We start from the raw sequence: 22,160 nt of genomic DNA, 5'->3' as shown, positions 1-22,160 counted from the left end.
TTATTGATGGTTTCAGCCGAAAATCCTAGACACACGGTTTCCGTAGTCATCGGCCCGTGTGTGTAGCATTGCCGTGGTTTCAGCATTTTAGTCACAACGGTTGCAGCATCAATTGTCATTGCTTGTAAAACCGTTGAAACATTTTTCATCATTGGTTGTAGTGTCTAGCCATGCTGCTTGCGGCAAAACAACTGCAATGATGTCACTCGACCTAGACTTCGTTAAGTCTCAGTCGACTGAGTTCTAGACAGACCCAATCGAAAAATGTTGCTCTCGACCGTCCACCAGCACCTATGCTCGACACCGTTGATTATTTGATATTCTCTCTGTCCCAAAATAAATGTTGCTAATACTTTGTAGTACTACATTTATATTAAATCAGAGACACTTATTTTTGAACGAAGGAAGTATCTTTTTTGAGATTTGTGCTATTTCTTTGCTTAATGTACGTATAGCTAAACAGTCAATTAGTATTAGCAGATCGATCTATCTACTTATCTATTACGGAAATACATAGTAGTGCTAAAAACAATTTTATATTATAGGACAGACGGAGTACTAGTTAGAAACTACTAAGAAATTTCTACATTAACAAAAAAAATGTAATAGAGTGTGGCTAGATTCAGTCAACTGACATAACATCAAAAATAAAAGAAAGATACTATGTATTTAGAAAACTACTAGAAGACAAGCACATAGAACGATTTGCAGAGCATCAGAGGTACACAAAGGACGCGTTTGATAGGATGCATCAAGCCCAACCAGGCTCTGACGAGTTAAGTATGTAGTTGCTTGGTTGCCTGGCCTGCACGTAGAAATTGGCTGGCACAAAACTTAAAGCGCTCTCCACCAGGCTCGCGGAAACACTCAGATCGACCGTTTTTTCATATGCAGGCTCGGCCTAGTACAATTTACACTACGGGAAGGATGCGAGTTGGTTTTGATGCGGCCTATCAAACGACTAATATACCTTTAAGGGCATCTCCAACAGTCGTATAATCATCGTTGGTTAAATTGCCACCTAGACTGTTTTGATGACATGGCACATAATAAAAGAAGAGAGAGAGTGAAATCATATGAACCTAAACCAACGCTCCAGGCACAAGCTGCGGGGCAAGTTTGTTCAGTTTTTCAACATTTAGTGGACCCGTCTGGTTGTTTAACATACGCTTAACATACGCCTTATTGAAGAGCTTGTATGATGTGTTGTTGGTTGCTGACATGGACACTTATACCATTAATTGAACATACAAACTGTTGCAGGCTCCACTGGGAATGTAACCAAACGTGTCCAAAGAGATGGCCATATGAGAACAATCATCTCGTTCCCCACCAGCTAGTGCCTCTTTTCCGCTGAAAAGACTGCAACTATATCACGAAATTGGCACGACACACTTTGACAAAGCAGCACGACGACAACAGCATCGTGAGATGGACGAGCACCGGCGTACTCGCCGCACGCCGAGCAAACATGACAGCCACACATTATCTTATGTGATCGTCCACTGACAGCGCATAGCCTAGCTAGCTGCAGGCAAATAACTTCTGCGCCCTTTGCACCTTCTCCTGCCTTTGGAATCCTCATAGTTGGATTCTGATTCTTGATATTGGCGGCTTCTTCATTGGCTAGTATGTAAAATGTAGAATATTACCTTTGTTGGTAAATATGAATCTTTGTAGAGATTTCATTATAAACCACGTACGGATGTATGTATATACATTTTAAAGTGTGCATTCACTCATTTTGCACCGAATGTAGTTCATAGTAAAATCTCTAGAAAGACTTATATTTAAAAACGAAGGAAGTACTACTGAAACTGTGCAGGCCGTAAGAGACGGAAAACATATCTGGTGCTGCTCCCCGGGGCTTCTTGTGCAACCTGCCTCTGTAACCCTATTTAAAATTGTTCAAACATTCAAAATAAAATTTATCGATGTAGACAGCACCATGTATTTTGTTTTAATTTGTATTTATTTCAAATATAAACTCAAAACTAAGCTAGAGAAATAGAAATTCTATGTATGAGTATGTAACTGGTAGCTAAATCAAATTAGGCTCTGAACATCTCAATTGCTATTTCTTGTTTATTGTTAGTCATACGTCATCACACCATCCTTCAGCGTGGCTTCACTCGGTCAGGCCCAGTGCTGGCAGTAAAGGGTGGTTTTTCGAAGATTGTTTTCTTAGAAGTGGGGTTTTTAAATAATTTAGTGTAGGTTTTTCCAGGAACTCGCTTTTGGCAGGTCTTCTATGTTTTACGCTGTTAAACTTTTTTCTAGTTTTGTTTCTTTATTTCTTTTTCTTTCCTTTTTTTGTGTCTATTTCCCTTTTCCCCTTTTCCATTTACCTATTATAAATTTTTTATTTACTTTTGGGTTTTGTTTACCCTATATTGCTGTTGTTTTCTTTTTTCTTCTTATTTTGTTCACTTTTCTTTATTTAGTCTATAGTCTTTCGGTTAAAATACAAGAATTTAGTTAGACCTACATGAACAAATGTTTTAGACATGCGACCATTTTAATTAAAGTATAAGAACACTGTTTTAAATGTGGGTTAACTATTTTCTTAAAATATGAGAAATGTTTTCAAAATACAGTGAACATTTTTAACATGTGATGAACATTTTCATAATACTTGAAGTATATTTTTTAAAATACATGAATAATTTTTAATTACAATGTACATTTTGAAAATACATGATCTACACTTTTGAAGTAAAAAACATTTTATATTCACACTATAAATATATTCTTAATCATCATTGAACATTTTTTGAATTATGAATAATCTTATAAGCATGTAATTTTTTAAATACACACTGAACACTCTTTTAATACATGGTAATTTTTGATATTTAAAGTATGAATAATTATTAATAGCCGATTAACAATTTCTGTAAACTGTGAACAGGTTTTTAATACATGATGAACATTTTCTTAATAAACAGTGAACAAATTACATATAAATTCGCAAGATAAACGATATTATATATATTTATTAAATATATTATTAAAATTAAAATTAAAAAATATCGATGTAAATATGTGAATGACAGTTAAACTAAATTGGGTTGTGACTTATGCAGTTGCTATTTCTCGCTCATTGTGTGGGTCATACCGCAGTCGCCTTCAACGTGGCTTCACCGGGCTAGGCCCAGTACTGGTGGTACAGGGCTCTTTTTTACTAGATCGCTATTCTGTGAGCGGTCTCTTCCTATATTTTGTTAGTGTACGTTTTTCTCAAAAAAAATAGTGTAGGTTGATATCTCTAAAAAAAATTAGTGTAGGTTTTCCCGAGATCTGGGTTTTGACCTTTTTTATGTTTTTCTCTGGTTCTTTTTCCAGATTTATTTTCCTTTTCCTTTTTTATTTCTTGTGTGTTTTTATCATTTTTACCCTTTTAAATTTTTCTTATTTTTGTTTAGATTACATTTTTTCCCTATTTTCCGTTGTTTTTGTCATTTTTTCACTATTTTTATATTTAATCTTTTGAAATACAGGAATTGATTTAGAGCTACAGGAATAAATTATTTTAGACATGTCACTTATTGTTTAAAGTATAGGATTATTTTCTAAAACTTACGTGAACTATTTTCTTCAATTATGTAACTTTTTTTCAAAACATAGTGAACATTTTTTAATGTGATGACAATTTTTCTTCATACTTGACGGACATTTTATTAAAAATAGATGAATACTTATTAGTTATGAACAAAATTAAATACATTGTGAACACTTTGTAATAAAAAATAAGCATTTTATAATCTTAGTATGAAAAAATTAATACTCTTTTTGGCGGGTAACATGTTTTTATACTAAATGGAAAAAAAATTAATTGTGAACACTCTTTTTAATTATATTAATATATTTTTAAAATTGTACAATTTTTTAATACATGACAACATTTTATATTTATTACATTTTGGAAATTCTATAATGCTTAATGAACGTTTGTTTTTATAAACTATGAATACTTTTTAATATGCTCCCCACCTAGCCCCGTCTCGGTGGTGTGTCTAGCATCATCGGCGGGTGGATGGAGATGTGTCTCCAGCGGATCTGCCCTTAGTGGATTTGCTTGGATCTGGTCGTAATTTGTCTGTGTTCGGGTGTCTTCAAGCTGGATTCTTCCGATCTATACTACTCTTTCCGGCGGCGGTTGTTGTTCTGTTACGTTGGTCCTATGGGGCCTAGCATGACGACTTCCGCACTATCTAGTACAACAGGTTTTGCGTGGCTCTGGTGAGGGAGGGGCGATGACGGCGACGCGCCTTCGGCTCGCTTCAGTGCTTTTAGTCATCGCTAGGTGGTCTACGGATCTAGATGTGATTTTTAATATCTCTGATGTTCGTTGTACTGCCATGATTAAAAATGAATAGATCAAAAGTTTTCTCTCAAAAAAAATGTGGTCTCATTTTTTAATATGCAGTAGACAAATTTTATATAAAAGAGTGAGATAAAAGAATATAAATATATAGTAAATATATTAAAAAAGCAAATGAAAGAAAAATTATACATACATGAGCTTTCTTTTCAAGAACACGTACTTACACAGGCTGTAAACATAGGGCGTGATTGGTTGCATGCATGGATTTTGACCCTTGCACCTGTGGCCCGGTAGAGATTCGCTGAGCTATAATACAGGCTTTGGGTCATGTTCTGCATTGTGTTTGGTTGTCCATAGAGCAGAAGGTTGCATTAGGGGAGCAACAAAGCCAAACATTTGGTTGCGGTTGTTTCATTGGGCTGGGCTGAAGCGATTCGATGTGTTTTGTTGCACACATTCAGGCCGATGCGGTTACCTTGCACCTCATTATGATGAGCTTACCAACTACCATCCTTTGATTATTGTTAATTAATGTCATATATGATCACAGATTAATAGTAAGACCACATTGACGATGAACTGGACGAAGATTATCAAGTTTTTGAGCCCACTGAACTCGACCTGACATGCACCCTTCCCTACTTCATGCTTGCCCTTCTCTCCGAGCACAAATAGTAATTATCCTTTACCTCCTCCCTACTCTTAATCCCTTTATAGCAAATGTTCTACTAACCGTTTACTTGTTCATGACATGTCGGCCATGAACCATGGACTCATGAAACCCTTCCTGAGTAGACCACATATCACTTCACATAACAAAGCAGAAGAACAAAAAATTCAACAAGCATGACAAGCAACATAATCTGACAAGAACTATAAATAGAAGCAAGATAACGATGCATGATTCATATACCAAAAGGCATCACAAGTTCATCCTACAACTGCAAGTTCACCATCACCATCTGACAGGTTAGTTAATATATACCATATCATCAAAATATACATGAAATCAAAAGTTTTCAAGCCCTAACTACCACAAAATATACATCATCATTATCATGCATGTCGCCACCAGAGACCTTTGCACTAACAGTAGTACTTGCTTAGTCAGGTCCTGAGCTAGAGGGTCTTGTGTTGCACTTCCATCCCAATCCAAGACCATGTGCATGTTGTCCAAGAGGTGGCTAAGAGTGACCATGAGTGCCTTCTCACTGAAGCCAATGTTGTCCATGGCAACAGGTAGAGGAAAGGGTGCACATCGACAGGCCTTCTCTCCCTGATGGCGGATGCCACCTCCTTAACGGTGGTAGTCATGCTGCTAAAGACTCTCAAATCACCGTCCATCAAGGCGCCCCTCTTCCTCTTCCTCTTAGGAGCAAGGTCGTGATCAGCAACATCAACCTTCTCAGAGCCACCGAGGATGATGGTCTCCGACTCCTAGGTGTTTGGATACTCAGGGATAGCCCAACCGAGAGGCTCACTGGATCCCATGGCACGTTGGCCAGTAGAAGACCCTAGGAGAAGATGGTATGCGTCTGGGGGTAGTTCATTTGAGGTATTTAGCGTCCATATGTTGATCCTAAGAAAAAAAGAAATATAACCTACCATACTACCTGTAGATCTACTATAATCTACCACGTGCACAGAGACCTAAGCTACAAGGAGAAGGAAGTGGTGTAACTTACAACCATGGGAGTAGCAAAGATGAGGCAAGGAACACCTCGGCGAAGAGAGGGAAGAAGGATCACCGTTGCCGACCACCATCGACCAAAGAAGATGGTGTTTACTGCTCGTTGGTGAAGAAGCTTCCCGGGACGGAAAGCTTGAAGGGGGGCGTGGTGGCATAGGTTCGGGCAGTCAGCCGAAGGGGGCTCAATAGGTGAGGCAATCATCGGGAGTTCCCGCCAATTATTCGGGGGGGAGGAGGGGAGGGGGGCGCCCAAGCTCGCGACATCTCCCCGCTTGCATGAGAGCGGCGCCACGTTTCCCCTACCTGCACGAGACGAGCATGGCTGAGGGAAAACTATCGATTCTACCATTTCCTAACTAACCAACCTCCTCGCTTTCGGACCACTGCCCATTACTGCTTGCTAATGATGATGGCCCTAAGAAGCCCAAATCATTTCGCTTCGAGAACCACTGGATCAAGATGCCGGGTTTCCAAAAAATTGTCGCAGATGCTTGAAATGAAGATTCCTTACATGTGGAGCCATATCATAGGCTCTTCCATAAACTCAAGACCACCGGCCACAGATTGCGTTCCTGGAGCAAATCTCTGTTTGCAAAGGCAAAGGTCCAACTTCATATGGCCCTAGAGGTCATCCTACACCTTGATCTTGCTCAGGAACAAAGAGAGCTTTCTCCTGAAGAAATGGACCTTCGAAAAAGGCTAAAGAGGAAAATAATTGGATGGGCTGTGTTGGAAAAATCTAGGAAAAGGCAAAACTCAAGAATCACTAATCTAAAAGAGGGAGATGCCAACACCCGCTATTTCCACCTCCGTGTGAACCATCATAGGAGAAAAAATTCATCCATCGCCTCAAGCACAACAATGGTTGGGTCACGGGTCACACGCAAAAGGAAGAAATTATCCATCGTCACTTCAAGAACATCGCCAAGAAAGGCCCTCCACGCAATATTGATATCAACTGGAACATTTTACCGTCCCCTGATTGTGACCTTCGGGATTTGGATGAGAATATCTCTGAAGAGGAGGTGAAGGAGGCTATCTTTGCCATGCCTGCGGACAAGGCCCCGGGCCCTGATGGTTTCACTGGCGCCTTTTTCAAGTCATGTTGGAGCACAATAAAGGGGGACATTATGATGGCCATTAGACACTTCTCTGATCTTCATGCCTCCCACTTCCACTGGCTAAACTCTGCGGATGTCGCTCTCATCCCAAAGAAAGATGGTGCTGAGGATATTTTAGACTTTCGCCCCATTAGCCTTATACATGCCATTGCGAAGATTATAGCTAAAGTCATGTCCAACCGATTAGCCCCCCACATGAATAATCTTGTCTCTCAAGCCCAAAGTGCCTTCATCAAAAGGAGATGCATTCATGACAACTTCATGTATGTGCGCAATCTGGCAAGGCGTTTCCACCGCAACAGAACGCCCGCTCTGCTATTCAAGCTTGACATTAAAAAGGCCTTCGACTCAGTTAGATGGGACTACCTCCTTGAGCTGCTAAGCCACCTGGGATTCCCTCCGCGTTTTCGGGGTTGGGTCTCAGCCCTTCTGTCCTCCGCGTCGTCACGAGTTCTGCTCAACGGTGTTCCTGGCTGCCCCATCCCGCTTGGCCAGGGGCTAAGACAGGGAGATCCAATGTCCCCTCTTCTCTTCGTGCTCGCCATCGACCCTCTTCACCATATACTTTGAAAGGCCACTGAGCAAGGCAACCTACACCCGCTTGGCGGTAATGCCATGGTGATCCGTGCCTCGCTTTATGCGGATGATGCTGCCCATTAAAGCTGACGTCGATTTTTTCACGGACTCCCTTGCGCGGTTTGGAGAGGTCACCGATTTGACCACAAACTGCTCTAAAAGTTTGGTTGCTCTAATTCGGTGTGGAAACTTAGACCTTGATGATATCATGCATTCCTTTCCGGCCAGCCGCTCATCATTCCCCATGAAATACCTTGGTTTGCCTCTATCGGTTAAAGGTCTGAAGCGCATCCACTTCCAGCCGCTCGAAGATAAGATCGCTACCTAGCTCACCCCTTGGCTTGGCAAACTAATGGCTGCTCCGAGCAGAGCGGTACTGGTCAAGTCGGTCATCACGACCATTGCCATTTATTACATGACGACGCTAAATCTTCCAGTTCAGGTCATGAAAAAGATTGATTCCCTTCGACGAGCTTTTCTATGGGCTGGGTGTGATAAGGTCATTGGTGGCAATTGCAACATCAATTGGGAGCAGGTGTGCAAGTCCAAGGCTCATGGTGGCCTAGGTATTTTGAATCTGGACAAATTTGCTACAGCCCTTAGAATCCGCTGGCTTTGGGCAGAGTGGGTGGATCCGGTTAAGCCTTGGGTTCATCTGGGAAACCCATGTGATGAAAATGATAAAGATATCTTCGCGGCGGCCACCAAGGTGTTCGTTGGGGATGGCCTTCGTGCCTCTTTCTGGGAATCTGCATGGCTAGATGGGATCAGGCCCAAAGACATTGCACCACATATTTTCGAAATATTGAAGAAAAGGGGTTGTTCGGTCCACAAGGCTTTGCAGGACAACTTTTGGGTCTCCAAGGTGAATACCGCTGAAATCACCAACGTCAGTCATCTTACTGAGTTCGTTAACCTTTGGGAAAAGATTTCACATGTTCATCTCCGTCCGGATGTGCCAGATTCTATTACCTGGAAGCTCACTAAGGATGGACTTTATTCGGCGGTGACGGCCTACAAAGCTCAGTTCCTTGGTTTGGTCGACACAGCAATGCTTTGATGGTGTGGAAAAACTGGGCTCCCCCCCAAATGCAAGTTCTTCGCCTGGCTCGTTATCAATAACAGGATTTGGACGATGGATAGGCTACATCGCCGGGGATGGCCAAACTGCCACCTTTGCCCCCTATGTAAGCAAGTTCAAGAGTCGGCTGCACACCTTCTATTCCAATGCCGCTACACCGTCAGAGTTTGGGGGATGATTAAGACTTGGCTTGGCCTTGTTGATGTGCAGCCTGCAGATTGGGTGGCTATAGGATCCGTCAAGGATTGGTGGCAACTAAATGCCTGTAGCATCTCGCAATCTCGGAGGGCGCTCATCTCTTTAATGATGCTTATCTCGTGGGAAATCTGGAAGGAGAGAAATGCTCGTGTCTTCCGCAACACCGCGGTGCCGGTGGGGGTTATTGTTGCTAAAATCAAAGAGGAGGCTTCCATGTGGTGCCTGGCAGGCGCAAATTTTTTGAGTAATGTAATGCCGCGAGAGTAATGCTTTGTAATTCGGCCTTGGGCCAAAACCTCTATTTCTTCTTCTTAATCAATGAAAATGGCAAATCTTTTGCCTTATTTCAAAAAAAAAAAACTAACCAAATCGGCCAAAATTGCATGTGGATGTTGCGGTCAACCGCCCCATGTGAATTACATGCATGCTTGTGAGCAAAAAAACCGGGTAGCGGACTGAGGGTGGTTTGGAGATCGGTCGAATAAAGCATCATTTAGAGCAAGCCTAGCATTTCGCTCACTAGAAACAAGAAATAGATGGGCAAATTCTATTGAACGTCCACTACATCCAATAGTTGCCCAAACACACAGGCGGGCGAGGCGATCATTCGCGGTGAGCTGCCCCATTGAGCGTAGCCTAGTGTAGGATTTCCTGCTGATTTTTGGGAACCTTCTAGAAGGTTCCGATACTGATTTTCTTTTTATGTTGTTTTAGTTGTTTTTGTGATTTTCTTTCCGCTTTTTCCTTTTCCTTATTATTTTTCTCTCTTTCCTTTTTTTCTCTTTTTTCAATGAACAAACTTTATGAGAAATGCTTGTTATTTTTTCACAATTTAAAAATAATGTTCTCGTTTTCAATAAATGTTCACAAATTTCAAAAACGATTATGCTCTAAAAAATTAAAAAGTTCATGTTTCGAAAAAGTTCAAAATTTTGATTTTTCAGATTTAAAAGAAATTCACAATTTTATAAATTTTCACGTTTTCAAGATTTGTTCAAAAATTAATAATATGACTGGAAATTTTCATGAAACCTTACGGTTTTAAAAATAGTTCCCAATTAATTTCAAAAAAAGTATTCGCATTTTTCATAAAATATTCATATTTTCAAAAATGTTCAAAATAACAAAAAGTAAAATCACCCTAGTGAACCAGCTAGCTACAGTGTCCGTTTCACTACAGTGCCCTCCAGGCACTACAATAGCCGAATCCCTGGAGTAGTTTTTTTTAGGCTAATAAAAAAGCTAGTTGTTTTTTTCTAGGCAAAAGCTACAGTAGCTGGGTCAGTCGGTAAGTTTGCGCGTCTATTTGACGCAAAACACGTCACATAGGAGGTCTCATATAGATGCTCCCTGTGAACTTGACTTGTCTTCTTTTTTCTTCTGCCATATAATGCGTTTGGTTTCATTTATTTTAAGTTGTCTTCCTTATTTCTTCTGCCATTTAATGAGTTTGGTTTCGGGGGGAAATTGTACTACCAAGCTACGTAGATATGTTGACCGAGATCTGATGAACCACAAACTTGGATGCAACAGATACAGCACAATTTTGTAGAGAAGCAAGCCTGTAAAAAATGGAGAACCCTGCTGAAGCTCCAAACGTAGTTAGACACACTGAGCAAGAGAGCTAGAAAACCTTGTCGTCGAGTTTCCACCGGGCCCAAATGAGGGCCCCGTCCGGTACAAATACATTCAATAATATCCCTACAGAAGAATTCACATATGCAGGTAGAAGACTAGAGAAAGAATGAGGATCATTTGATGCAGCTGATGCACTGAGGGCGAGAGGCTTCCAGCAAGAGAATGGGAGGACGCTCCAGGGTCAGACGAACCAGGAACATCACCACCTGCCTCCCCAGGTCCTGGCGAAGGCGATGGAGCAAGGTACGAGTCGTGGATTGCTGCGGTGGACGGCTCCATGAGTGGAGGAACTTGATGCGGTCCTGTGAGGGGAGGAGCAATATACAGATAAGAAACAGGAGTTTGCCCAGGACAAGCAGGAGAATGAAAAGAAAACGTGTAGCAGTACTAAGCATATGCCTTTCTTGTATCTTGAAAATGAGGTTGAAGTTGATCCTGAATTTAGCATGCAAGTAGAAAATTCCCTTATTCGGTACTAAAAAATTCTTTCAGATTACGTTGAAACCTGGCAGTTGTTTTCACCTGATTTTCCATTGTTCAATGTATCCAAACAAGAAGTCAAAAACTATTTGGTGTTAATCGATCGGACTCTGGGAATGCTTGATGCGGCTTGGTTCAAGTTTCAGTATTTCACAAGCATATTAGGCCTCCTTTGGTTCATAGGGTAGGAAAATCATAGGAAATGAGATGACATGTATCTCAAATCCTATGAATATGAATAGGAAAGGAGTTGCCCTTTGGTTCACATCATAGGATTTTTTCCACTGAGTCTAGCCTAATGTTTATTTTCCTATAAATGTGAATGATACAAAGAATTCCTCCATAGGAATAGGATCCTATTCCTACAAATCAAAGGGGTCTAAAGGATCCTATCCTATGAAATTCCTACAAGATTCCTCCAAACCAAAGAAGGCCTTAATGATATTTCCGAAACATGTTTCAATATCAATGCATTTTCACTCATCTCCTTGTCCTTTTGGATGATAAGTATAAATAGTTGCATACAGTTTTCGGTAGGCAGTACTCAATTGTAGAGTGGACTAAATGGGAAGAAAACGGGAATACTTACCAGGGCATGTAGGTTGAAGACCCGAGGACAGCCTGCAAACGCAAAGATGTATTATGTAAGTATCTTCAACCCGGAGAAGCTGAACAAAGATTATTTGTTTTCTTTTTGCTTACGATGTGGTAATGCTTCCGTTAACTAAGCCAGCATAGCTGCAAGACGAGACACCGCAGCCACCGCTGGTGGGCTGGGTAGTCACATTACCAAGCATTAGACTGCTACTGGAGCACTGCATACTTGAACATGACGTTCCTAATGAAGCTGGAGTGCAGTACAGACTGCGGGGGAAGAGAAAATGGAGATTACAGTCTGAAACTCACTTCAGTAATACAACTACATTGAACACAAGACAAGGTAACTTTACTTGAGATCCCCTGGCCCACAGCTGCATTCCACACAGTTACCAGCAGTAAGTGCATATGTCCCGTTTGCCACGAGCAATCCATAGTCCGAAGCAAAGTTAGGAAACGTAGACGCGCATGCTAATCAGAGAAACAAATAGCAGGCATCATTAGAAAAATAAACAGAGAGGTACCAAAGCAGGCAAGCAGATCCAATTCAACTATCAGTACTGAACATAGTTAACCATCAGCAAAAAAAAGGGCAGCCTGGTGCACGTAGCTCCTGCTTGCGCAGGGTCCGGGGAAGGGTCCGACCACTTTGGGTCTATAGTACACAGCCTTTCCCTACATTTCTGCAAGAGGCTGTTTCCAGGACTTGAAGGCAACAGCTTTACCGGCCAAGGCTCCCCTTTCATAGTTAACCATCAGCAAAAAGAGGAAAATCAATTGAAGTAAAAGAACCCTTAGATGAATAAAAGTAAAGATCCATCAATTAACATTTATAAGTATGTGTCATCTTATTCCTGTGTTTTTCCTATGAATATTTTTTCTAATTCCTATTATCCAAAGGAAAAGCTAGCATACTGATTGATATGTGCACTCAACATGAGAGCTCATAACAATCATGGTATCCACATCACCTATGTACCTCACCAAACACAGAAAAGTTAATCTTTTACAACCTAGCAGGCTCAAGCATGCTTTATCCCAATCCTGGACCACCGATATGAAACAGATTAAAATGTATTTATGCATCCAACATTCGTCAAATCCAAACGTTGACGTTCATCAAATGGCCGCTGTCTGTTGGGCCTTGTGGAAATGCTGGAGCAATATGCTAATTCAGTACAAGATTCTGACTCAGCCTAATGAAGTTGCACGCGGACCCGGACTTATCAATCTTTTGCTGCACTGACAAACATAGGAGCTGGAAGATGACTTATGTTTATTTGTAAAAAAGGCTGTCGGCTTATGAGTGAAATAGGCGAGGAAAATAATGCATACAGCTCCACATAGATGAACACCAAAATGAGCATTTGATCTGATCATTCAAAGTAATTGCCAAAAGCCAAAATTCCGAATCTGAATAACCAGAGCACTGCCATCCAACCGCCAACTGTGCAAATGACTGTCGTTTTAGTATCGGTTCCAAAAATACTTTGGTGTTTAATTGTTCACGGTAGTTCCATTCCTCGCTCTATCCTTTTGGGTCTGGGCTGCAACCTGGTAATAATCATAGTATGTTGTATGGAAACAATCTTTAGCTTTCAATATAAAGCCAGGCCCCGTGCCTTTTGTCTAAAAAAGCTTAACATTTCTCATGGCCTAAAGTATCACCAATCTGCCGCTTTACAGCCTTCACAATGGTCTTTTTGTATCTGTTGCAAGTATAAAACGGAGAAGCGAAAAAGTATTCACGGCTATTGGTGAAATTACATCCGCAGATAACATCATAGCACAATTGGTTGGAAAATGATGTGGAATGTGTTGAGGCAGTCGGGTTCAGTGGCAGCGTTAATCGATCCTGCTATTGGGAAAATATTTTACCTGATAATGGAACTGCAAGGATGTCGCCGGGTGCCACGACGGGGCTCCCCATGGCATTCACATTGCTGAGATCCGTGACAGTGGTGGCGTGGCTGGCGGCGATGGATTGCACGGTGTCCCCGACCCGCACGACGTAGGAGAGGTAGACGGCGGGGAGGTTGTTGTCGGTGGAGTTGAGGCAGACGCAGGGGAAGGGGACGACGAGAATCTGGCCGGCGTCGAGCAGCGCGTCGGGGTCCGCCTCGGCGAGCCCGTTGGCGCTGCGGATCTGGTCGGCGGAGGCGAGGCCCGCGAAGACGACGTCGGCGACGGTGGCGAGGGTGTCGGCGGGGCGCGCGGCGTAGCGGACGGAGACGGACTTGCGGACGCCGTCGGCGCAGGCGCAGCGGGTGGGGACGCGGAGGAGGAGCCCCGCGGGGAGGATCCGGTTGGCGGCGCCGGGGGAGGCGAAGTCGAGCGCGTTGGCGGCCAGCAGCGCCGCCGGGTCCGCGCCGAAGAGCGCCGCCACCTCGGAGACCTTCATGTCGGCGTAGAGCGAGTAGCCGAGCAGCGCCGCGCACGAGTCGGCGCTGGAGCAGGGCTCGATCGTGGTCTTCGCCGCCGCGCCGCCGGCCGCCGCGAGGATCACCAGCAGCGCCGCCGCGGCCGCGGCCGCCGGCCTCGACATTGGGGCCCGGCGAGGGGCTTAGGGTTGGGGCCTCGGGGGGGAGGGGGGGAGTGGGGAGCTGAGCTCGAGCTCTCTCTCGGCTTTTGGCTGCACAGTGTGCGGACTGGGAATCGAAATTTTTGGCGAGGAGCCGAGACTGCCGACTAGGCGAGAAGGGTGTGGAGGCTTCAGATGCCACGCAGGTGGCCGGTTGGCCAGCTGTCTATGACATGTGGGTGCCATGTCGACCCCAACCGTCGGTGGGAGGGAGGTTGTTTTCTGGCAGAATCTGTGTCTTGTGCGTGGAGGAGGGGACCCATATCTCGTGACCAACTCTATTTATGTCGGGTAAATTGAATTTTTTGTCCCCGAAATTTTTAAGTACTTTGATGATTTGCCTTGTTTCCATTGCAATTTATCATTTGCCACAAAGATGGTTGCATTCCTTTTTCTTTTCTTTTTTTTTGCGGGGAGATGGTTACAAAATTTCAGGGTTTAGCAGGAGGAGACGTTTCGTCGACTACAAAAGTGTATGTGACGACTTCGTCAATCTCAAAATGTTATGCCGCCACAAGGTGCTAATCCAGCTGCCCGACCTCTGGCCTGCCAAACAATCCTCACCGATTATTGTGTCGCCTGGCTCCCCCTCCCCCATGCATGCTGCTTCTTCGTCGGGATACCCGGGTTTTTTGTTTCATTTCTTTACTGTTTTTTGGTTTTCTTCTCCAATTTTCTCTTTCCTATTTATTACTTTTTAGTTTTTGAAAAGCTGTTCATAATTTAAAATTTAAAAAACAACACGTTTTCAATTTTTGGGGGATTTCAAAAACTGTTTGTATTTTAAAAAATTGTTCACAGATTAAAAAAAACGTGCTCTCAAAATGTTTCAGCTTTAAAAAGTTGGAATTTCCTTTTTTTTGTCCTTTTATGAATTTTTTTAAACACAAGCAAAATTTGAAATTATCAACAATTTTCTGAAATTTCATTTTTTGTGAAAAATCAAACAATGAAAATATGATTTTTTTTAATAAAAATTGTGAACTTTGTTATGACAATGCAAATAGTTTTTGAAACTTTAAAACACTTTTTTAATTGTTTTGATTTTTTTGAATATTTTAACATTTTCCAAAGACTCAAACATTTTTCCAAAATTGCGGATTATTTCTTAAACTGCAAACACTTTTAAAATTTGCAAAATAAAATTGAAGAAATAAAAATTATTTTTTTGGGATTTTTGAATTGTGAATTCCAGACATTTTTCTAGAAAACACGAAAAAATTGTTCCTTCCGATTTTATTTTGAAAACGATCATATCTAAAAAGATATTGAACATTTTCTAAATTTTGAAAAAAAGAAACAGAAAAGAAAATAATGAAAAAAGAAAATAATAAAGAATTAATAAGGAAAAGAAAAAGATGTGCGGTTTGGGGGAATGTGCCGGCCTAATTTACACGACCCTGTGTGTTTTGGCTACTATTTGCCGTAGTGAGCGGCAAATAGGATTTTCCAGAGTCCCTACCCTACAACTTTTACACTAGAGAATTCGACTACCGTAGAAAGCAAGAAGGAAATTCATGTTACTTCACTGTAAAAATCATGTTACTTTTTTTAACACAAATCATGTTACTTCTTTATACGGGAAACTAGCAAGAGCATTGTTTATTGTATAGACCGAAAATAAAAGAAAAACATCTACAAGTGTAATTTCTATCTCACACTGAAACTTGTGAAAACAGTGGTACAGCATTAGTTATGTTATTTGCAAACAGAAGAGTCCAGATTTTGTCTCACAAGGACCTGCCATGTCTTATCGTGTGTAGACGAATTACATGATCTCCTGGAGAGGTTGTTCGTCGTATGGATTTCACATGAACAGCCCCCTCGTGGAGTTGTGGTCTCAAATGTCTACTACTCCCTCCGTCCCATAATATAAGAGTGTAGTATCAAAAACGCTCTTGTATTATGGGATGGAGGGAGTACATGTTAGTATCACCCGCCATTCATACGCTCATTACTCATTAAGTTCTATGTGTACCAGACCAATCAGTCGCATGCCAATGCCATGCCAAAAGCCTCTGATTAATATAGATGCATTCATGCAAAGAAGAGCCAAGCTCTCTGCCTAGCAATGCTGCTCGAGTACAGAGCTTCAGTACCCGAAAACAATGGTGAATTCATCGCAAGAGTAACCGAAGAAAAAGAAAACCTCTTGCAATCCTACCCACAACTTTCTGGTTCTTAGGATCTGCAGGGACCTGAGCAGGGAAAAAATAGAGCTCACAAGTTCTTCTTCAATCTTCTTTTTTGCAGAGGTCTTGTCACTATCTCATGGATTCATTCTACGGGTTCCAAAAATTATTCACTGCTGATTCGGTTCAGTGACCGCCGGAGGACAGCATGGAGATGTACTAGAATCTGGGAGGACGACGGGGGCGAGCGATCACTCGCCCTTGGTTAACAATGTGAGTTGGTCAGGTGCTTCAAGCTCGCGACGTCGAACAGCTCCATGAATCTCAGGTCGGTGCTCCTCACTTTCGCAGCGGCGAAGCGCTGGTACTCGTCGAAGACCGAAGACAGGCACCATTTCTGCAACTTCCTCATGCAACCGACGACGCATCCAGTTCGGTGCTGCAGATACAAACGAGAGTATTGCACGGTGAGTAAGTAGAAAGTTATCGACTTGAAGATACCAGCTGAAAAGCGTCAAATGAAAACTGATTAAGCTTACCTTGCCTCTCTTGCAGTGAATAAGTAATGGCTGATTTCTTACATCTGGAAGAAAGAAAACGAAAGGAGTAAGAGAGATGAAATGCTGTGATGGAGGTGACCGATATGGGAAGGATCAATGGAAGATGAAGTACCTAGGACAACTTTAAGCGCCTCCCGGATTTTCTCATCGGGTATCTCGACGAATGGTTCCTGCAGTAACAGAGTTTCAGGCATTGTCAGACCAGGCATCAGATTCTGGACATAAATGGTGGAATTATCAAGACTTTAGAATTAATTACACACACAATGAGCAGTTGTAACATGAAATGTGGTGTATAGAGTTACATATAAATCTATAGCATTGATAAATATTGTACGCTAAATGTACCAAGGTCCAGTAAAGGCTGAACCAGACAAAGAAAAATAGATGACCAATTCCTTGAAATCTTTCTGCTGGTTAGCTAGTGCCCCAGTTTCTTTATTTCAGTGGTTTCAACAAATTAGATCTTATTATATTGGGGAAAAACCCCAACTTGCCATGTCTGTCTATCAAGTGACATGATTTTCTTCATAAAAAGAAGTAGGGTTCAGTATAAGGTCAACTATCCATCATGTATTATTTTTGAAGGTAGGACTACAAACCACATTTGGATGTCCCTGCTGACTAATAATTATAATTGCAAAAAAAGTCTGACAATGACAACGCTAATCTAAGAAACTATGACACACAGACCAATAGGAAGGAACAAACCAGCTTTACAGCAACAGAACAACCGGTTCGTATAAATGACAAATCTACTTAATTATGCATTAGGTCATGGATGACCTGGGAGTTCAGACATAAAAAAAAAAGAAATAATTGGGGTAGTTTCTTGTCATTCATAGCATCAGTCAAAAGCAATAAAATATGTTTTTGACACTATAAATATGATTTGTCTTGACCGCTTCACCAGTTCCCAAATAATTAAAACGGACTAGTCACAAAAAAGTACTTTTATTCAAAAAAAAGTACTGGATTCAGAATATCTAAAGCAACATTATAATAAAGAAAACTGTAGTCACCCCTTGAAAAAAAATCTGGAAGCTTTGCCCACAACTATATCACAATTGTCATCAATGAACTGAGCAAATAATGGCACCTAAACCTCCACAAGTAAAAGGGTAAAATTCTAGAAAATATTTTTCAGCTACAATATGTGTCCCTTCAAAAATTGTTGTACAATTTAATTCTTAAAGAAGTATGGAACTTCACATACCAACAATCTACTGCAAGTTTTGTTCATAAGTGGCATGAAATTCTTTTAAATTAAGGTAAAATTACATGTAAAACACCATGACATTTGCTATTCAGGAAAACCAGCAAGAACACATGGAGAAGCAGCACCGCATATGCCAACATCAGATGCAAAGCATCAGCGAGGTACATGGTCACATGAAAACAGGGAACAGTACAACAACAAAAATGAAAAAGGTTTCATCTAAAATATGATTTCACATGCTCAGATCTATCATTGCTCGATCCCTGGCACAAACCATATGTGGCGATCTAATCAATCATCCAGCCTAAATTTTTTTTTTGCGGGTATCCAGCCTAAAAATTATATAGGACTGAAACCTAGCATGATAAATCAGCAATCATTTTGCCAGCAGGAAGAATCCAATGTATTGTCCTCCATGCTCAGTTCCATCTACTCGGTGAACAGAGCAATTTACGGATCTCGAAAAACTGTGGCAGATCTAGGCCTCCAGTGTTATCCCCTCTCATCAAGAACAGAACAACACTGGACATGCCCCCGCTATCATTGTGTGCCATACTGACATGCCCTCAATTATTTCCTTTTCTTTCTTACTTGTGAAAAAAATGTTTTTCTGAGGCATAGTGAAAAACTACCACTTGTTCTTTTATCCTCTTCAGTGCGTGAGCTTTTTATACATTTTCGTCCAACTTGACTCGGGCAGCTAGATCAGTCCAATATCAACTTAACGCATGGACCATTGTGGATTAGGTTGCCAAACAGAGCACATAACAACTAGTGGTGCTGCATGCATCAACCAAGAATTTTAATTCACAAAACCGGGCATAGCCTGTTGGGACCATTAAAGCTGCTTAAAACGACCTAAAGAGCAAGAGCATATGGCGTGAATAGGAGTTACAGGCCCCATGAGCTGCTCACACTGAAGCCTCTACAAGAAAATTCCTGTACCAAATAAATTGTGTCCTTCTTGCAAACAAAAAATCAAAAACAAAAAACAAATAGTCCATGAGCTACCTACTTTGCAGAAACAGTGAAAATATCAATCAAACAAGAAAAGGAAAAGAAAAGAAAAACTAAGAAAATAAAATGAAAGGGGATAATGGAGATGCTTTGTGAACTATGCACACTCACTACCAGCCTTGTTATCACAGGAGCAAACCAATTAGAAACCATCGAGAATATTAGGATTTTTTTTGGGTTTAAAATCAGCAGCACAGCTGGGTCGATTAATCAAACCAATGCTGAAAGGGACCACCGCCGATGTGGCGTAAAACTTGAAAAATCCCCAGGCTGGTGGTAGGAGGAAGGAGATAGATGCGCCTATTAGGCAAGTCAGTTGATAACAAATAAAATCCAGCCAGGGACGCATTGGATTCTCCCCCGAGCAATTCAGATAGATGTACTCACTAATCTAGGACGCGTAATAGCGACATGATCAACGGCCTCGGTTCTTGGCAAGCAATTCTCGTATCTCCCGGAAAGCAATCATGATTATCTATCTATAACCTGTGATTCTGCCTTCCCCAAGAATTGCCATCAAGAGAAACACGTAGAAGAGAATTTCATAAAAGCAAAGCCAGATTGTTCGTCTTTTGGTTACCTTGCGGCCCTCGATTCCAAACTGGTGGAGCTTGATTCCGTTCTTCTCGAGGAACTCCGTGTTAATCTCCGGGTACGGCTCCGGGCAGAGGTACCTGAGCGATGATGAGCCGACGGACGTCAGAACACGAGCAGCGCAATAATTGCAGGCATGCGGAGCAGGGAGGGGCGGGGAGGATCCTCACACGATGGAGCGGAGGTTGAGGGACTTGAGGAAGCGGAAGTTGGCGGCGGCCGGGAAGCCGGAGCGGTAGATGCCGTCGTCGACCATGGCGAAGTTGAGCGGCGGCACGAGCGTGGCCTCGTCGTAGCCCCCCGCCCCGGCCGCCGCCAGCAGCGGCGGCAGCGGCGGGGGCATGGGGAAGATCTTGGGGGGCTTCTCGTGCTTCCACAGCTCGAGGCCGCTCATCTCCATGGCCTCCTCCCGCTGCCCCGCCTCCAGGGCCCTCTGCCTGGGCATGATTTCCAGCTTCATGATGGCGCCCGGTCGCGCACGGGGGCAGGGACAGGGGCAGAACCGTAAAATCCCCCACGAGATGGGTGTGCTTTGTGTGCGTGATGGCTTGAGCGGTGTGGGTGTGATGGCCTAACTGGAAGGCAGAGGTTATTTATAGCAGAGGATGGATGAAGGAAGGAAGAGAGGGAAACTCCAAAAGGTTGCAAGAGGGGGAAAAGGTGGGTAATTGGAGGAAGGAAGGGAACTCCAAGAAAAAAGTGTGATGATGATTGATGAGGAGAGGTGAAATTTTTGGGATAAGGAGGTGATTTAATGTGTGTTATGACATCTAGAGTGTCTACTAGCACAATTGGTTCCATTATTCATGTGTGATTGTAGTTCAATTCTGTAAAATTAAATCCCGATGACTTAATCATGAGAAAGGGTGTGTTGGTTCAAGCGATTGTCCCGGATATTTTTAGGGTATGGCTAGCTCTTATCTAGATAAGAAATAACTATGTCTCATCTAATTTCTACTTCGTTGGATTTTACGTGGAGATTCATGATGATTTTTTTCTTTTATTTTTTTGTTTGGTTAATCACATAGTGTAGAAGTTTGATGAGACTTTGTTATTTTTCTCACCTAGATGAGAAAAAGAAAACCCCTTTTAAAAAATACATTATCTGACGCGGGAAAATTATCTGGGGACCAACACAAATGTTGAAATCGTCTTATCGAGGCAACACTATAAGTGTAAATTTGTTTGTCCTTCGTGTGGGCGGAACTCTCATCCTATCCCTTTGATGATCAATAGTAGGGACCATGATAGGCCGATCATTGATGTGAAACGTATGTTATTGCCATTCCAGCTGCGTGTCTACGGGCTTGTCAAGATGTCAGCACTTTTCAATGCACATCATTGTCCATCTCTAGCGAAATGTGCGTAAGATCCACTTACATGCTAAGTCATGCTATAGATGCGATTAGAGACTGTATAACAAGAAAGAGATGTATGACTTGTCATCATTATTACTATTTTTGCTTTGGTCCGCGCATAGCAATTTTTGTTCCACTTTTCATGATGAAGCCAACATAACATACATATTATACACCTTCAACATTAACGATAAAACCATGCGTTATGTATTGTTGCATCATTATACATTAGTTTGGACACTGTGCTTTCCAGACAAAAAAAATACGGGCATATTCGCTCAAAACTTGCCATATTTCTCATTCAAATCTGGGTCAGATTTTAGAAACAGTCACATAATAGTTAGAGCTATCGTGTGAAGATAGTGCGATGAAGTGTCCGTGAAATGGGGGACGACGGAGTGCATGGGAAAAGACAAAAATGTCAGAAGACGTGAAGATAAGGTGTTGCGGTAACCTCTCCATGTCTAATGCGTTGATGTAGCCGATAGCATGATGGAGACGTATTTCGTTCTCCCGCTTTGCTAATATCAGTTGCTAGATTTTTCTATTAATCTTATTCACCTAAATTTGCTCATCATTAATTGATCCTAAATTGCAATAGAAACATAAGGGTGAAAGTGGTTAGGAAAATTTTCGACCCAAACCGTTTTTGAATATGGTTTTATAGGATATGGTAAGAGAATTTTGATATCCAAATATTATCGAATATGATTCAAACGGACAATGCTCATACCATATCATATTCCACAGGCAAGCTCGGAATAATCATATGTTTGAACTAACAATTTAGAAGAATTGCCAAGGGTTAACAACTGAAAAGATTGTCTACTACACACAGACCATCTTCCGTTCTACCCCTTTGCTAATATCAGTTGCTAGAATGCGCGTCATTAACTAATCCTAAAATTGCAGTACAAAAATAAGTGTGAAAGTGGTTAGGATAATTTCAAACGATTTCAGAATCTGGTCTCACAGGACATGGTAAGAGATT

At 41.9% G+C, this 22,160-nt stretch overlaps 2 protein-coding genes across 2 annotated transcripts; both read right to left on the bottom strand.

Moving 5' to 3' along the window:
* Nucleotides 1-10,558: 10,558 nt before the first annotated feature.
* Nucleotides 10,559-14,289, bottom strand: LOC119329818 (lysM domain-containing GPI-anchored protein LYP6-like). The gene is made up of 5 exons (XM_037602913.1): nucleotides 13,587-14,289; nucleotides 12,062-12,179; nucleotides 11,814-11,975; nucleotides 11,701-11,732; nucleotides 10,559-10,933 (listed from the first exon to the last, which is right to left on the bottom strand). The coding sequence occupies exons 1-5, from the start codon at nucleotides 14,251-14,253 to the stop codon at nucleotides 10,707-10,709; spliced, it is 1,206 nt and encodes a 401-aa protein (XP_037458810.1). The 5' UTR covers nucleotides 14,254-14,289; the 3' UTR covers nucleotides 10,559-10,706.
* A 1,986-nt stretch (nucleotides 14,290-16,275) lies between these two features.
* Nucleotides 16,276-20,370, bottom strand: LOC119329296 (probable tyrosine-protein phosphatase DSP2). The gene is made up of 5 exons (XM_037602313.1): nucleotides 19,982-20,370; nucleotides 19,798-19,891; nucleotides 17,094-17,151; nucleotides 16,961-17,004; nucleotides 16,276-16,860 (listed from the first exon to the last, which is right to left on the bottom strand). Exons 1-5 carry the CDS (start codon nucleotides 20,269-20,271, stop codon nucleotides 16,687-16,689), a joined length of 660 nt encoding a protein of 219 aa, XP_037458210.1. The 5' UTR covers nucleotides 20,272-20,370; the 3' UTR covers nucleotides 16,276-16,686.
* Between the last annotated feature and the right edge of the window lie 1,790 nt (nucleotides 20,371-22,160).

The sequence above is a fragment of the Triticum dicoccoides genome, chromosome 7A (genome assembly GCF_002162155.2).
Source record: "Triticum dicoccoides isolate Atlit2015 ecotype Zavitan chromosome 7A, WEW_v2.0, whole genome shotgun sequence".
Taxonomy (NCBI): Eukaryota; Viridiplantae; Streptophyta; class Magnoliopsida; order Poales; family Poaceae; genus Triticum; species Triticum dicoccoides.
The sequence above is the reverse complement of the archived record's forward strand: the minus strand, read 5'-3'. Positions and strand labels throughout refer to the sequence as shown.

Bases quoted from the DNA above. Each gene is read 5' to 3' on its own strand.
- LOC119329818 (XM_037602913.1), bottom strand. From the start codon at position 14,253: ATGTCGAGGCCGGCGGCCGCGGCCGCGGCGGCGCTGCTGGTGATCCTC. The intron at 11,976-12,061 runs GTAAAGTTACCT...CTTCCCCCGCAG, and splicing joins TGTGGGCCAGGGGATCTCAA to TCTGTACTGCACTCCAGCTT. The intron at 11,733-11,813 runs GTAAGCAAAAAG...TTGCGTTTGCAG, and splicing joins AACGGAAGCATTACCACATC to GCTGTCCTCGGGTCTTCAAC.
- LOC119329296 (XM_037602313.1), bottom strand. From the start codon at position 20,271: ATGAAGCTGGAAATCATGCCCAGGCAGAGGGCCCTGGAGGCGGGGCAG. The intron at 17,005-17,093 runs GTACTTCATCTT...TCTTTCTTCCAG, and splicing joins GGCGCTTAAAGTTGTCCTAG to ATGTAAGAAATCAGCCATTA. The intron at 16,861-16,960 runs GTAAGCTTAATC...TTGTATCTGCAG, and splicing joins TTCACTGCAAGAGAGGCAAG to CACCGAACTGGATGCGTCGT.